General features: G+C 51.5%; 1 protein-coding gene across 1 annotated transcript in view; it reads left to right on the top strand.

The window, feature by feature from the left end:
- The window catches only part of PLXNA1 (plexin A1), a 127621-nt gene extending 111360 nt beyond the window's left edge, over positions 1 to 16261 (top strand). The window contains exons 26-32 of the mRNA XM_014946778.1: positions 7 to 110; positions 565 to 661; positions 1362 to 1552; positions 2455 to 2624; positions 4376 to 4588; positions 8177 to 8327; positions 11848 to 16261. Coding sequence (XP_014802264.1) covers positions 7 to 110; positions 565 to 661; positions 1362 to 1552; positions 2455 to 2624; positions 4376 to 4588; positions 8177 to 8327; positions 11848 to 11943 — 1022 coding nt within the window. The 3' untranslated portion in view covers positions 11944 to 16261. The remainder of the gene's footprint in view (positions 1 to 6; positions 111 to 564; positions 662 to 1361; positions 1553 to 2454; positions 2625 to 4375; positions 4589 to 8176; positions 8328 to 11847) is intronic.
- The last annotated feature ends 273 nt before the right edge of the window (positions 16262 to 16534 follow it).

Below are 16534 nucleotides of genomic sequence, written 5' to 3'. Positions count from 1 at the left end.
GGACAGAGTGGCGGCAGGGCAGGATGGCCCGGATCATTCTACAGGACGAAGATGTCACCACAAAGATTGACAATGACTGGAAGAGGCTGAACACGCTGGCCCACTACCAGGTAAGGCTGTCTGTGGTGGAAAGCACTGAGCAGTCACCAGCTGCTTTGAGCTTGAGCTTCTCTCTCCCTGCTCAGACCGATCAGGGCCTGGGCTTGGCTCTCTAGATCAGGCTGCTTGTGTGGGTGCATGGCCAGGAGGTCTGCAGTCACTTTTCCTGTGTGGTCCCCATGTTTATGGTCCTTCCGTTCAAGGAAGCACTAAACAGGGCATCTTCAGGACTCGTAGAGGCTGTTTTTTGCTCTGACTTGACTCTGCCATTTTCATGTCAAGGTTTGTGGTGTGTTCCTGTTCTGACCCCTGCCCCTGGTCTGTCGCAGGAGTGGATATATAGGAGATGGATGTCCCTGGGGTGGGGTGCAGTGTAGCTTCATCCCTCCTGGGCTGGTTTCTCCCTGCTGTGGGGCTCTTCCTTCTGTGCCTCTCACAGCCTGCTCACACCATTTCTGCCCGCAGGTGACGGATGGCTCCTCAGTAGCCCTGGTGCCCAAGCAGAACTCGGCGTACAACATCTCCAACTCCTCCACCTTCACCAAGTCCCTCAGCAGATATGGTGAGCGCGCAGGGGCGTCCTCTACTGTGCTGGCAGGGGAGGCAGCACCGGGCTGGGCTTGCAGACCAAGGCACGGGGCAGGTGATTGTAACTGTGGCTCATGTGAACAAGGTCCTCCAAACCCCTGGGTCTCCTGCACCATGCTATTTGTTCTGGTGTCAGAGAGGGAGCAGATGCCCCCAGAGCCATCTCTCTTTGCAACGTGTCAGACTCAGGGGAGAAAGACATGTGTCAGATGGCTGCTGCTAAGGGATCCCCCTCCCTTTTATTCCCCTGAAATCTAATTAAAATAGACAGAGAGGCATTTTGCACTTAAATGAGCAGAGTTGAGGACTCCAGCGAACGTGCTGGCAAGTGTATTTCAGCGTTGGTTTGGAAGGGAAGAGTACGGTCAGCTCAGACTGACACAGAAGGTGTCTGTGATCCTGGCACTTGTGTGCTGGGAATAGGACAAGCTTTTGCAGAAACCCTCCACGATGGTCCCAGCCCCGGTACATCAGCCAGGCTTTTATGTGGCCCAACAGGCTGTGAGGATGGTGCCGGCAGAGCTCCCAATCCATGGTGAATGCAGAGGCTGGATCCCAAAGCTCAACAGCTGTGATACAGCCTGAAGTCCCAGTGGAGGGAAGGGGGACAGAGGGGCTGGGGTGAGGTGGAAGCGGGCAGGGTCTGAGTGTCCCCTTGTGCTTGGTGGTTGCAGAGAGCATGCTGCGGACAGCCAGCAGCCCCGACAGCCTGCGCTCACGGACCCCCATGATCACCCCTGACCTGGAGAGCGGAACCAAGCTCTGGCACCTGGTGAAAAACCATGACCACATGGACCAGCGGGAGGGTGACCGGGGCAGCAAGATGGTCTCCGAAATCTACCTGACCCGCCTGCTAGCCACCAAGGTATGGCATGGGCACACAGAGCTGCCGCCTGGCTTTTCACATCTGGATGGGGAGGGGCAGTGATTTGGGTTGTTCAAAAGTGGTAAACACTGCTTTTACAGTAGCCTTCTGCTTCAGCACAGGAGGAGCTACCCTCCCTCTTTGTCTTTGGGCTTTCCTGAGCTGGAGGTGATGATTTTGTGTGTCAAAACTCTCAGTGAATATATCTTGAGTGGCTTTTCCTATTTGTTTTTTACACCCTTTGTCGTTTTTACTGTTCCCTGTATCCTTGAGCAGCTGCTGGACTGCAAAGCAGAGGTGCCCTGGGGCAGGCGCCTCATCCCCTTTGGGATAAAGTTGCAAAATCAGTGATGTGGGAAGGGTAATTACCTGGGGCATTTGGCATTGCAGCGGGTTTCCCTTCCCTCAGCACATACAAAACCGTTCTTAGTGCCAAGCCTGGTGCTGTGTGTCTGAGATGTCCCCAGAGAGGAGCAGAGGGCTGTGCTGAGGGCACTGGGTCAGGATTACAGGGTCTGGGCTCAGCCATCTCCCCTGTGACTTGTCTCCCTGCCTCATGGGACGACGGCTTGTTCAGTGATGTTTGTCTTTAGGTCTTGGGTACCCTAACGGGACCCAAATAAAGACCATGTTATAATGTTCATCTACTTGGTTTTTGCTTTGTAGGGTGTTTTTATTTGTATGCTTTTGGCATGCTAGATCATGCAGTGAAGGAGATATCACTGCAGTGTCTGTTTCCCAGCATAAACCACTGAGAACCAGTAGAGTTACACAGACTGTGCTGCTTTTTCAAGTGCTAGGAACACAAGTGAAATCGGTTTAAAGCCTGACCTTTAGTTAAAGACTCATCTCAGCTGGCACTGGGTGTTGCTGAGCCACCCTTCCCTCTTTTTCCTCCTCAGGGCACCCTGCAGAAGTTCGTGGATGACCTGTTTGAGACCATCTTCAGCACAGCACATCGTGGGAGCGCGCTGCCCCTCGCCATCAAATACATGTTTGATTTCCTGGATGAACAAGCTGATAAGCATCAGATCAATGATTACGATGTCAGGCACACCTGGAAGAGTAACTGGTAATGGAGAGGGGCAGTAGGACGGAGGAAGGGTTGATAACTATATCACAGCTAACGATACTTCCTACCCCTCCCACAGAGAGCAGAAGTACGTCCCTGGGAATGATCCAGGACAAGAGAGGCCCATATCTCTGTGTTTTGGGGGTGGGTAAATCCCTTGCATGCCTTCCTGCAGCAGAAAAATCCCAGGAATGCAGGGTTCCTTCAGCGCTTCCATCCCCAAATCCTGGGCACCACGCTTTGTCAGGTGGCTGGAGTCAGCCGAGGACTTCAGCGGTTCTGTTCCCATCTCACCTTGAGCAAACGCTGCTCTGGTTCCTCCATCCTCCGGGCTCTTTCGGAGATGCCAGCCCCAATTCTTGTCTCGCTTGTCCTAAAGGTTTTTCCACGCTCCCTGCCGTCGCTCAGCTGAGCGTGCCCTAACGAAGTCAGGGTAGAGCTGTGTGTGCATCCTCCATAAGCTCGCCCAAAGAGCCAGCCCATCGGCTCCGCTAATTGCTTCCTGAAAAGCGGGGCGGAGCGGCTGATGAGGCCTCCGTCAGCGCCTTGCTTGGGCCAGGGCTCGAGCAGGCGTTGGCTCCTGCTCCCCAGCTCCCCCCCACCCCCCCTCGGCATTTTTCTTTTCTGCTGCCTCACTGATTCCATCTCTCTGATCTTGCCGTTACTGGAGACGGGTACGTACATTCCCGTGTCTGGCATTTGTTAAATGGCAGCCAAATTGCTTTTGTATAGTTCAGTAACTGTTGGCAATTAGCAGGGCAGGAAAAGAAACATTCTTAAATGGAGATGTGAGAGCGCGGAAGTGCTTGGAACTGATTTATAACTTGGCTTTCTATATTAAAAGAAGGAGAGAAAGGCAAGGAAGGAAAAAAAGAAGCCCCGCTCCGCAGGGGCTGGGCATGCAGGCTCCTGCATACTAATGCCTGTGCTTATCTCTGGGCGCTAATTCGATGTGTGGAGCTAATTTCTTGAGGCCATTCCCTTCACAAATGAAATATGTACATGCACCCGGTACCCTCATTAGGAAAGTCCTGGGGAATGAAGTGTGTTTTGTCTAAGATAAAAGCATTCGCCGGGTGTTGGTGCTGAGGGATGACAGAGCGGAGAGGCTTTCTGATGGGGGGAGACCTTGAGATACTCCTGGGAGAGGAGAAGGGCAGCGGGATTGGGAGATGGAGCTATAGAGGGTGGCACGTGTGTCAGTATGCAGTAAACATCCCGTCAGTGGCTGACCAGAAGACCCGCTGTCTCCACAGCTGAGAGCTTCATTTCCAGCATCTGAGGCTGCCTAAATTCTTCTCTGGTGTTAAATGTGCTAATGAGTCCCTCGAGGAGTCCAGTTAACCCCCTCCTCCTCCACGATAGATGTGTGAAATGCCACACAGCACCGTAGGCAGACTTATTGATGCGAGAGAAGGGACCGTGCCTGCTTTGACCGTGGGCTAAGCAAGGACTCTTCAGTATGAGTGGATCCTTGGAGAAACCACAGATCTGTGCTTCCCTTTAGAGATGTTGGCAGTGCTGAGGAATTCCTCCACGGAGAGCTATGGCCGTGTTGGGATGAGCAGAGGAGGTGGTATTACAATGGGGCAGAGTGGAATAGCCATTTACCCCAGGTTTTTTGCATTCCTGGGGCACTGGGAAAAGCATCCTGTCCAATTCTGGGTCATGGGGAGCTCCTCCTCCACTACTGGAGATGTGTGTGCCCTGGCTCCGATCAGGTGCTGATTTCTGTTTCCTTCTTCCCTCAGTCTACCTCTACGTTTTTGGGTGAATGTGATTAAGAACCCCCAGTTTGTGTTCGACATTCACAAGAACAGTATTACTGATGCCTGCCTATCCGTGGTGGCTCAGACATTCATGGACTCCTGCTCAACTTCTGAGCACAAGCTGGGAAAAGACTCTCCCTCCAACAAACTACTGTACGCCAAGGACATCCCCAACTACAAGAGCTGGGTAGAAAGGTGAGTAGACTTGGCAATAGCTTCTTGTGTCACCTGGACAACTTATAGTGGGTATACGTGGGTGTGGGGACTTGGGTGGTTGGGAGGACTCCTCTTGGCAGCTGTCTGAAGAGGGAGTGTATTAACGTGTGTGGAAGGTGATCCCTCTCATCTGGGAGATGATGCTTTCTTGTGATTGTGTCCTGGAATTAGTTTGCAATAACTGACAGGGCTGTTTATGACTGACTGAAGGGTTACTAAAAGCAACCTCCACTTTTAGGTTGTCTGATGTTTTCTGTTGCAAAAACTTGGTCTGTGCTAGGGAATTGCTAACACCTCCCTTGATTGCTTTCGAAGAGCAATGAGAACTCAGCCCTGGACTTGAGAAGTGCCTTTTTTGTATCGTGACAATACACGCAGGTTTTGCTGAAATGGTTGAAAATTACCATTTCTCATCTCTCATCCATCTGTACATCTCACCTGGGATCCTGATGAGACCACATGGTCTGAGGCAGTGCTCAGGTTGCTGTCACTGTGCCGAGGAGCAGGGAGGGGAGCAGGTCCCCTGACTCCTTCCGACACCCTCCACGTTCACTGTTAGTTGATGAGAGACATCCTTCTGTCCCACTGAATTAATGCAGTGTTACAGGTTCAGGGTTTGAATGCTACTGATTGCAAATTGATGCGCTTAGGCATAATGCTGTGTTTAGCTTTATCCTTTTGGGAGAGAAACCTAGGAGATGTCCTCCAAAGCCCTCCAAATAGAGCTTCTGTTAAAATGTTGCTGTGTGGCAAAGTGGAACTTCATCAAGCTTAAAAAATGGCAGATTGCAGGTTGCTCATGCAACTTTCCCCTATGCTGTGCTATAGATTATGCTCTTTTTTAAAAATAAAACAACTGAAGGCCCTTCCCTCTTCTCAGCATCTAGACCAGATATGGAATGAACTAAATGAAAGATGTCCAGGCAACAATAAGCATCATATTCTCTAGTTTGCAACCGTGGGACTTTGTAGCCTAAATCATCCTTTGGATACTCGCTTGTACACGGTTATTTTTGTTGCACAGCGGCATGCCCGGTGCTTTGCAGGCAGGTACAAAGACAAGCTTCTTCCCTTGAGGAAGGACAGGGCTTGGATCAGAAGAAAAGATGCCCCTGAAATGTGATGGCTGAGATGAGAGGTGAGCTGCTTGGTAACAGGAGAAATTTCTTTGCGGGGGGCTAGACGGGGCTTTGGAGTGGGGTCTTGTAGGAACATCACAAACTTCATAAGGTGAATTTCTCTGACCTTGCCATCTCTGTGACAAAAATATTCAGCTCTGTGTGTGCCCGGAGGAAAAAAAAAAGGTATAAAACCATTCCAGAGTGAAACATTGGTCTAGACATACTGTGTCCCGGGGGAGGAGACAAGAGATCTCACCGGTGACAGATGTTCCTGCCATCGCTTGCTGCTGGTCTGGTCCCAGAGGCAGCTGAGCAGGGGGCAAGAGCTGCCCCGTGCAGGGTGTGACTGCGTCCCCCACCATTCCTCTGCTGCAGGGATTTACGACGTAATCGGCATAATTTCTGGCTTTTGGCACAGTTATTGTCGCAAAGCTTTGCAGAGGCAGGATGGGAGCAATGCGTGGGCGGCTGAGTGGGACTGCTAGTCCCAGCAGCAGGTCTGTCTGTCGCCGTGTTTCAGGCACCAGCTGAAAAAAGGGCATCCTGCCAGTCTGAGGCAGGAATAGCAACGATAAAGGGCTTGGGAGGTGGGGAGCCTGGGGAAACCCAAGAGGAGTGCTGCTGGGGTCATGGCTGTGGTAGGTGTCCTCTTGAAATGGTGGGTGTGATTGGGATCTTTGTCCACAGGAGCTGTGCACGCTCGTATTGAAAAGTGATGGTTTCCTGCCATCCTCTGTGTCATGATAAAACTGGGAACATAAAACTGCTGCATGTTACCTGGACATCTTGTGGCAGCCACAGAGCTTTCTTCTTTAGCATGTCTCCCTTGTACATTCATCTCCCATGAGTCCTGCCCCACAGAGGCCTTCACCTGTGGCGTTAAAGGGTGGCCAGGAGGATCTCTATGGGTTTTCTTTGCTAATCAAAGCTGGCTGGAACTGAGAAGGTTGGGTGTATTGTCCCTAATATTCCTCAGCACAGGTAGAAGTAATGTCAGCTTTAGGAGACGTCATTCTGGGGGTGGTCTCTCTAGTGGCATAGCAGATGTCTTGATGCCTCACCCCAGACCACAATCTCTTGGCAGCATCCAGAAAATCTCTCGCATCACTTTCTGGGTGTGAATGAGCCTCCTTGTTAAAACTGCCCAAGTATTTTATCACTAGCACCGTGGGATGGAGTGGATCCTCGTATTTATCTCCTCAAGTGGTCTGGCTGCCATCTGCTCCTATTCAAGTGCTTCAGCCGTGTTCCACCTCAGTGTTCAGCTGATGATGCTAATGATGCTAATCACCGTACCAGAAACTTCACTGAGTAGTTGGAGGAATCATAAGGAGTAAAGCAAACCTGGGCACTCTGTATTTCCAGGTGGTGGGAGCAGCCAGGGCTCATTTGCCATGGGTAGGGTTTCTTTTTTAATAGAGGCATGTGGACACGACCCAGCTTTCCATTAGGACTTCAGCACCCAGTCCACTGGTGCATCTGCTTGGTGTAACCCTCCTGCTGTGATGGGATGCTGTGGTTTTGATGAATATCCTGTTTGGTGTGCTTGATTTCCCACTACCATTCTGGACCATATAAGCTATGTCTATGTTTCCCTGTATTTGCTGAGCATATCAGTGAGGCAGCTATGGGATGGAGCTGCAAACCTTAAGGTGTCCTAGGAAATGTAAGGTAGGGTCTTGCTGGTAGCAACCATCAGAGAAGGATAAGAAGGCAGGAAAGCACAAAGTCATTTGGCCCAGGCATGCCCTAAGACATCAGCTACCTCCTCTGCTGCCCGGGATCCTTTGATTTCACAAACATGTCTGCATGTTTTCGCTGAAAAGGAGAGCTCCTTGTAGCTTTTTGGTGAGCAGTAGCTTCTGAGCGTGGCCAGCAGCAGTGGTAGGCTGTGTTGGACGCCTGCTGCTGAGTAGGCTGTAACCACACAGGCGTGTGTCACTGCTAGGGCTGGATGTGAACTTGTCTCATGTTTGCACACTGAGTATTTGATTGAATGCAAAGGGGCATCACTGGCTTCAGCAAAGCAGCAACCTTAGGAGAACAGTAGCAAAGCCTTATGGATTGCTGCAGGCATGGAGGATTCTGGCAGATGCAGTTTCTTGGCAAAATGTGGCAATGGGCTGGGAAGGAGGAAAAATATGTGGTTTAGGAGAAGGCAAGATGCAAGCAGTGGCTCCTGGCTTTCCAGCACGGTGAGCTGGGCTGGGCTCAGCACTTCTCCATCATGAGCATGATCCTAATGATGCTGGCTGCTCCACAGAGTGCTCAGAGATGTTGATGAGCGGTGGTGTTATATTGGGTCATCACATTAAGTCATTCCTTGGAAGCAAGATACTCTCCACCTTGCCTCTCCAGTGGCTGTTCTCAGTCATCATCATGGTGGGCACCCATCTCCTTCTGTCTTTCCCTATTTCTGATCCACTTTTTGGTGTCTTCCTTGCAGATATTATGCAGATATAGCTAAAATGCCAGCGATCAGTGACCAGGACATGAGTGCGTACCTGGCGGAGCAGTCACGGTTACACCTCAGCCAGTTCAACAGTATGAGCGCGCTGCACGAGATCTACTCCTACATCACCAAGTACAAGGATGAGGTAAGAGGCGGCGATGGGGAGTTAAGCCTGGGCTGTGAGCCGTGTCCCTTTGGCCTTGTTTTTTGCAGTCCCCTGCTTTTTTTCGATAGAAGAACACCCTGTGAAATGTGGGAGAGTCAGGTAGCCCATGTCTGTGCTCAAGTTGGTGGGGAAGGAAAGGCTTGGGAGGCATGGAGCTGGGCGCTGGTGTAGGCAGCGCGTCATTCCCCATATTTTCTGCAGCAAATATGTGGGAAACACCTATTTTTCTACACATTTGGCTCATGAGCTCTGTGGGGCTGCAGGGTTTGCGGTGTTATCTCAGTGTGCCTCCCCTCCTCACCTCTCCTATCTGCCGGCGCCGTGGCGGTACCACCACCATGTGATTATACAGGCAGCGCCTGGCGCCGCTCCCCAGGGATGCTAGAGGATGTGGTGGCCTCTTCAGTGCTTGCTTTGTGAACATCAGTAAGAGTGGTTAAAAACCCCTCTGTTGTAATTTATACAAATGAACTTCGTAAAGCACTGCTCAAATCCACACCCCGCATCTTTTTATTAAAGCAATAAAATAAAATATGTAACTACAGTAAAATATGGAACTCTACATATAACATGATAGTATAAGCTTTATTGTCCCAATAAAGAGGACCGACGACTGTATTTTAAAAGGTGGCTTATTTAGATGACAGAGTGCCAGAACATCTCCTCACTTGGAGAGAGCCGGGAGAGCCGGCCTCTCTCCCACATTGAGAGGGAACGGGGTCCCTGTCATACCCTGCAGCAATCCTGAGAGGCATCTCCCAGTGCCTCTTTGAGATGTGAATTTAGGGAGTCCATGGGCAGGTTGTAGCAGACCTGGCCCTGGATGTGTGGACAGCAGTGGGACCACTGTGGTGGCCAAAATCCTTGTGGATCTGGGTGCTTTGCAGGAGTGAGGAGGAGGAGGGCCTGGCTTGCCTACAGGGATGGGAGGAAACCCCAGTGCCTGGGAAGGTGCCATGTGGTGGTCACTGTGTAGCTGGTAGCCGTGTACTGATGACCATGCTGGTAGGTCCTCTGTGCCTTTCCCCAGATGACTTGGGATGGTACATCTGGTAGGCCCCCATACTCTGTGTGATGAGTTGGCCATGAAGGGTTTCTGGGGTTTTAGAGTTTGTACAACAGCTCTGTGGCTACCAAGAGAGTGGAAGAGGAGCAGCATGGAGGATCTACATCTACGGCAGGGCAGCCATCATCCCTCAGCCATCATCAAGTACTTGCTTCCTCCAGGCTAGAAGTCCCCCAAGCCTTAACTAAATCCTCCAAGCCCTGGGCAAGAGTAGGGAGGGGACTGTGGGGCATTAATGAGCTGCTCTGTGGGGGCACAGGTCCTCTTCTTGCCCACTAACGGCAGCCTGACATCTGTTGAGTGTCTTGCTGTCGCCTGCTCTCCGAGCATCACAAGTGTGTTCACAGCTCTCAGGAACTTCTTTTATTATTTGTAATGGGATTAATAAATCGCAGCTGTTCCCTTTGTTTGTTTTCATTCATTAAGCACAATTATATGCAGCCCGATTGCACCCTCTTTGATGCAAAATGGGAGAGAATAATTTTTCCTGTTGTTCAGTGCAATAATATGCTGTCATTGGCTGTGAATGAAAATCATAATTAATTTTCATTTGGGTACTTGCATCTTGGTAATCAGTGGTCCTGGCTCCTTACAGCAGGTGACAAACCTGGGTGTCTCTGTGCTCAGCACAGGTTTCCTTTGACTGCAGTGTTTCCATAAGGCTGAGATCAAAGAGGAGCAGATAAATGCAGGGGCAGGTTGTGAATCTTTCGACACCTCGGCATCCCCGGATACACAGCTGTCTTATTGGGAGAGGAGGAGGGTGGGGGGAGTAGGCTCCTCTTCCACTTCTCGAACCAGTCTCGTTTGGTTCCAGCTCAGCCACCTTTCAGGCACATGGGGTATTGATTTCTGCATGAGTGTTGTTATAGTTATTTTATTCCACGTGTAGTGTGATGGCCAACAGTGGCTGCAGAGATGGATGGTGGGGTGGTGTCCCCGGTGGCAGGTTTTGTGGTAGAATCTATGAGCCCTTGTGAGTCCAGCTGTAGCCCGGGGTCGTTGCTGCCAGGGGAGGTGAATCAGATGTGCCCAGCTCTTGATGGGGAATTTTCCACTCCTGGGGAGCTGATGCTAGTGCCGAGATGCAGCGTTCCCCCTTCCTTTGGGAATGGGTTACCCATGGGCATCTCCTACTGCCCCAGCAGGCAGGGATCAGCCTGGTCCTGTCCCCAAAAACCTGGCAGAGACCCAGAGCCTGGCAGTGGCTGGAGGCTGCTGCACGGCAGTGTGGTGGATGCTGCACAGCACGCCCCGCACGCCACTCCACAACCTGCCGGCACTGCAGCAGCTCTTAATCAAAGGGAGCTGATTCCCCATTAAGAAGTTACCTGTAGGGCTCCTGATGGACTTTGCCTACCTCCTAGTAAGTCTATTAATTATACAACAGTTTGTTTCCAATTATGCGGCCAATGAAATGGTTAATCAAGTCCCCTTTGACGGATGCCTTGATATTTAATTGCAAAAAATTTGCTCTCTCAACTAGCTCACCCGAGGAGATGAGATTTCTGTCAGGTTTGTTTTTTTTAAATCAGCTTTTCTGCTCTGCTGGCATGATGTTAGTGAGACGAGACTCCTGGCTGCTGGAAGGGCAACTGCCCCTTCGTTTTACATTTCATTACTCCCTTCTCCCTACTCTGAGCCTTGTCCTCTACCCTCCCACTGCCACTAGTCCTTCCTCAGCTTTGGGGCACGGCCACATCCAGCCCGGGGCAGGGGACCATCCCTTCACCCTGTGATCTGTCATCACAGCCAGGAGCTTGTTTAGAGAAAGGTGATTTCAAGGCAGAAAAGTCATCCTCAGATGTCTGTGGGTGCACCCCTTGCACAGGACTGAGGGCTTCCCACGAGGCAGGTTTTGCTGGTGCATCCGTCTGGTCTTTGCCTCCATCACCCCAGTGCTCCCCAGTTCTCCATCCTGGGGAGAGACAACCACTGGCAGCGACTGAAGCCTTGTGGATTTGGTCTCTTTTTTGCTCATGGAACCAGTACATGTCACGAACATGGTCTCTGAAATGCAGCCCCTGCTTCCCTAGGACGTTATAGGTTTGTTGGAGTCATGGATGTGATGGGAAGGTGGTGTTGTCTTGAGTTTTGGGTTCACCTTCCATTCAATGATGGATGCTCGTTGTCTTCATTTCCCTACGTGCACATTGGCTTCTTGTTAGTGTCAGGCAGGTCCCTGGTGTTCCTGCAGCCCCTTGGGTGCCCTGGAAGAATCTGTGGGGTGGCAGCACTCAGAGTGGTGTCCTCATGCTTCCTTTGGCCTTTTCCTGGCCCTATTAGGGATGGGAATGAACATGCATCGCTTTCCATGGGGCAACCTCCCCATGCCTTGATGCCATCGATGAGCCAGCGTGGCCACGGGCAACAAGGAGCCACGTTGGGTAGGAGGGCATCTCCTCACCTTCTCTTCTCCCTTCTCTCCCCCAGATTTTGGCCGCGTTGGAGAAGGACGAGCAGGCCCGGCGGCAGCGGCTGAGGAGTAAGCTGGAGCAGGCGATCGACACAATGGCCTTAAGCAGCTGAGAAGGCGGCGGCGCGGTGCCAGCATCCCGGGCAGCGGAGGTGGCAGGAGGTGGAGGGCCGGCCGGTGGCAGCCGTGGGCAGAAGCAGACTTTGGGGCTGGGGCCGGATGGACCTGCAGGAGCCACCATGCCCCCCGCACGCTTCCCACGGACGAACAAGGAAACCTCGCGCTTTAGTGGAAAAAAAACAAAACAAAAACACCCAACAAAACAACAAATCCCGACGACAGCAGCACCCTCTGACACACACAAACCCCCTGATCCCAGCGGGATGCAGCAGGGACCTTGCAGAGAGGCGATGCCGGGCAGAGGAGAAGGGGGTGGCCTGCCCCATGGACCCACTGGGCATCCCTCGCCCGGGCACAGCCCCTGAGCCCCCAAGGAAGGAGGGTCGGGACCGCGGGGCTTTCTAGGACGGCGTTTGGATGTTGTTGTTACTTTGGTGGAGGGAGGGTGGGTGGGCTCCTGTTTTTACTGTACTTGACTTGCTCTCCCCTCTTTCCCCCCAGCTGTCTGCCCCCTCTCCTCCTCTTCTTCTCTCTTTTTTCTGACTCTTCCCCCTTCTCTCTCTCTCTCTCTGGCCTTCTGCCACTAGTGTTAACTGCTATATTTGCACAATTTACACGAGACAGACAAAATTTTTAATTTAAAGAAAAAAAATTATAACAGAAAATGGGAGGGGAAAAAAAAAGGTTCTAAATTTTTTGCAACAAACTAACAAAAATGGTTTTAAAAAATAAGCTAAAGGACTGATGCTGGGGAGATTTGGGGGTGGGGGCAGTAGGGGTGGGCAGGAAAGGGAGAAATCCCTGAGCTTTGATATTTCTAAAATACGTCCTGTGCCATGTTTTATTTGAATGTTGTTTAGTGCAAAAAAAAAAAAAAAAAAGGAAAAAAAAAAAAAGGTGGGAGTTTTGTTAGCTGAGTAGGTGCTCTTATTTAAATGCTGCTGGAGTGGTTCTGGAGGTCATGATCGGAGAGGAAGGGAGATGCCAAGGTTGGTTTTAATTTCCTTGGGGGATCACCAAGGGATAGTCGGTGTTTTGTTGAGCTCGTCCTCGTTTTCCTGGTCTGGTGGCTGCGGGAAGGTCTGGGAAGCGTTGCCCACCCCTGCCTGTCCCGGGACGATGTGGGGCAGGGGATGACTGCGGGGGGCTTGGGGGCTGTCGGGAGGGTTCACGGAGAGCCAGCCTGGGTGGGTTTTGGCAGATCCCCTGGTGTTGGAGCAGCCTTAATGAAGCCCCTTTATTTTTTTTCCAGCCTCCATCATCTTTTTGTGCTGATGCAGGGGAAAGGGACCAGATCCCTGGGGAAAGGGGAGGCAGCTCCTCTGCTTCTCTGACCAGGATGCCCCCGGTAAACCCCACTGGGTGACCAGCCCATGTTGGGACTGGGATGTTTGGCCACCATGGGGCTGTTGCCCCCTCCTCCACCCTGGAAGCCTAAATGTGTGCAGGACTTTCCACCCAAGATTGACCTTTCTTTCTCTATCTTTTCCTTCTTTCTCTCCCTTTCTCTCCTTGCTGTCACCCCATCTCCCCTCCGCCACCTCCACCCTGCCGGGGGGTTCGCTGGAAACCCGAGGTCTCTCCCTCGGCTGCCCCCTTGGAAATGTCAGGTCCTTGTGGGTTTGTGCTTTCCAGAGATGAAAAGGTGCCGAATGCTGCCCTGGACAGCAGCAGGTGACCAAAAACTTCCAAAAAAATGAGCAACCCCCTTTCCTTTTCTGTACCAAGAGCTCCCGTCGCTGCCTGGGCCACGGCAGACGGGGCCGCACTCTGCCAGGAGCGGGTGGCTGTCGAAATCCAAGTGGAAAGAAGCCCAGCTGATTTCTGTCCGTTCCCTTAAATCACAAGTTAAGGGGGGGAGAGGGAGAAATAATGAAGTTTTTAATTAAAAAAAATAATAATAAAAGTGTGTATATATATATATGTGGTTACAATCTAATTCTCGTGCCCCAGTGGGGTGCTGTATAGTTAACTGAAGGAGAATCGAACCAATATAAATATGAAATGAATTTACACAGCCAGTTAAAACAAAACAAACAACAACTACAGAAAAAAAAAAAGATACCAAATGGTCTGGAAGAAATTTCCAAGCCTTTCTCACCATGCAGAACAATCGTTTGAAGCCTGCACATCTCTTGTTATGTTGTAATTTTGTTTGGGTTTGTTTTGTTTTAATAAGGAGGGAAAGGAGAAGATGCTGATTAAAAAAAAAACAAAAACCAACAGCAACAAAAAACCCAACCACAACAGCAAAACTATGTTTGAAGAAGAAGTAATAATTGTTTCCCAAACCTACGAACCCCGAGCTGTCGCTGGATTTCTGAGAGCTGTGGGCTGTTGCATGACTGTGCTAGATTTTAGTCTGAGTTGATCTTTTTAAGAAACAGAAGAAAAAAAAAAACCATAAAACAAAAAAACTGCAAGTGTTGAATATTAGAGGTTTGTTTAGACCTGTTACCTATTTTTTTTTTATTTGAAATTAATTTGTCACTTTCTTGTCCAAAAGAAAAAAAAAAAAACAAAAGCAAAGCAAAAAGAAAGACTTCAGACGTTCACGTCTCAAATGTGGTACTTGGAGAGCCTTAAAGGACAGCTGTGTGCCCGCCTGCCCCACGCCGGGGCCACCGCTGGCTGCCAGCGCCTCCCTGGGTGCTCCGGTGGGACAAAATCCTCTCGGGGGGGTCCTTTGCAGAACTTGCTACCACTGTGATGGGGCCGAGGGGTGCCCGTGGCTCCCTTTGCTGCAAGGTTGGCCCAAAGGTTCTTCCTCACATTGCTGCCAGCTGGGTGGCATTGGCAGAGGTCCTGCAAGTTGCCCGGAGGACAGCGGCCGTCTGTTAGTGGTCATTGCGATCTGGTGGGATTGGTGGCTTTGAAGTCTCTATCCAAAATTGATGTGGGGCCTGCCTGTTGCAGTGGTAAGAGCGTCTTGGGGAGCTTTGGTTGCTGTTGAGGGAGCCAAGTGCGTTAGTGGTTTTGGAGATTGAGAGGGGGTGGGGGGATTCTCCCTGTTGCTGGTTGGAGAGGATGGAGATGCGTTTCGAAGAGCATCCCCCTGAAAATTTGCTTGGTGGCGAATGAGGGCTGGAAGCACCGTTAAGAGTAGAGGGTTTATTAGCCTGTAGCTTTTCTGGCAGCAATGCTGTGGGTGTTTCTTGGCTGTGGTGGGCCTGGGTTGGGTTTGTGCAGCAGGGAGGTCTCTGGGGGTGTTGTGCCAGGCAGTGCCATGGCGTGGCTGTGCTCTCTGGGCTCCCCCTGGTGAGCCCCCCTTCTGCTATGGCCTGGCTCTTCCCACCCCATGACGGTGCTGAGAGCCCGTGGTGTGGAGATGTGTTCCTGGTGGCTTCCTCCTGGTGAGCTTTGGGGTGTCTGTGGTTTGCTCTGCCAAAGGATCCCCCCAGCATTTCCCCACCCTTCCAGGGTCCCGTTAGCAGCAGTCGGTGGGGTGGGCATTGCAATGCTGCCCGCAGCCTCCGGCGCTTCTTGGTGCTACCTTTGCCTTTTGCGTGATGCCCAGTGTCCTTAATTGTGCCAGGCAGCCCATCCTTCCCCCCTCACCCCAGCCTGGTGGGGGGCAGAGCTGGGCTGCCGTGGGGCAGAGCCGGGCTGGCTCTTAGGAATGAGGAAAGGCGGGGAGAGGCTGGGAAGCATTTACAGGACTCCTCTTACTGGTGGTGTCACCTGTGCCCCAAAATGGGGTGAGATGGAGAAGCATCCCCTGCCCTGAGCCTGTGTTTGGGGGAGCTCCCTCTGCCCCCCGCTGTCGGAGGTAGTCAGACCCCGCAGGCTGCTCCCCAACCATTGCAGTGAGCGGGTCCCTCCCTGCCCTTCTCTGCTCACGTTGCCTTTTCTCTTCAGTTTGGGGTTTGGAAAAAAAATAATAATGCAGTCCAGCCTGGAAGTGTCCCCCATGCCTGGCCCTGGTGTCCCCCCAGGGCTGGCCCCAGCCTGGGGACGGGGAGCAGGGGGATGGGGAGCAGAGTTTCCCCCCAAGCTCACCCGGTCCCGACCAAAGTGCACAATGAGCTGTCCTTTAAGAAAGCAGGGGGAAACATAACACGGACCCGGCGAAAGGCAGAGAATTTTAGTAGTTTAAAAAAAAAAAAAAATTAATGGGGAAAAAAATTCAAAAATCCGGAGTCCTGATTATCTTTCTGTGATTGTTTCAGACTTGAAGCAACAGGCCAGCGCGGCTGGTCAAAACCCCTTTGATCGTGTAAATATCCTGCTATTTCCTATTTTAATGTTCTTCAGATTTAGTACTTGTAAATAAACACACGCATCAAGGAGAGATTAAACATTTTTGCTAAAGCCGGTGTCTGGCCTGTGTTTTGGGGGACGATGCAGACGGGGGAGGTGGTGGCTTTGGGGAAGGGCTGTTCCCAGGAGCAGCGATCGAACCGGTGGCAGTGCTGGGGTGGCATGATGCAAAACAGCCTTGGGATGGGCCAGCATCACTGGGGGTGTCAAGTGCATGTGTGGGGATGGGGACCCCAAGCTGTAGCTATTTACAGCCCCAAGGTGGCCCTGGGGGCTGCTTTGGATACTCATGGGGGGATTTGGATGGAGGATGTATGCAGGGTG

Source organism: Calidris pugnax, unplaced genomic scaffold (genome assembly GCF_001431845.1).
Source record: "Calidris pugnax isolate Ruff unplaced genomic scaffold, ASM143184v1 scaffold81, whole genome shotgun sequence".
Lineage (NCBI taxonomy): Eukaryota > Metazoa > Chordata > Aves > Charadriiformes > Scolopacidae > Calidris > Calidris pugnax.
The sequence above is the reverse complement of the archived record's forward strand: the minus strand, read 5'-3'. Positions and strand labels throughout refer to the sequence as shown.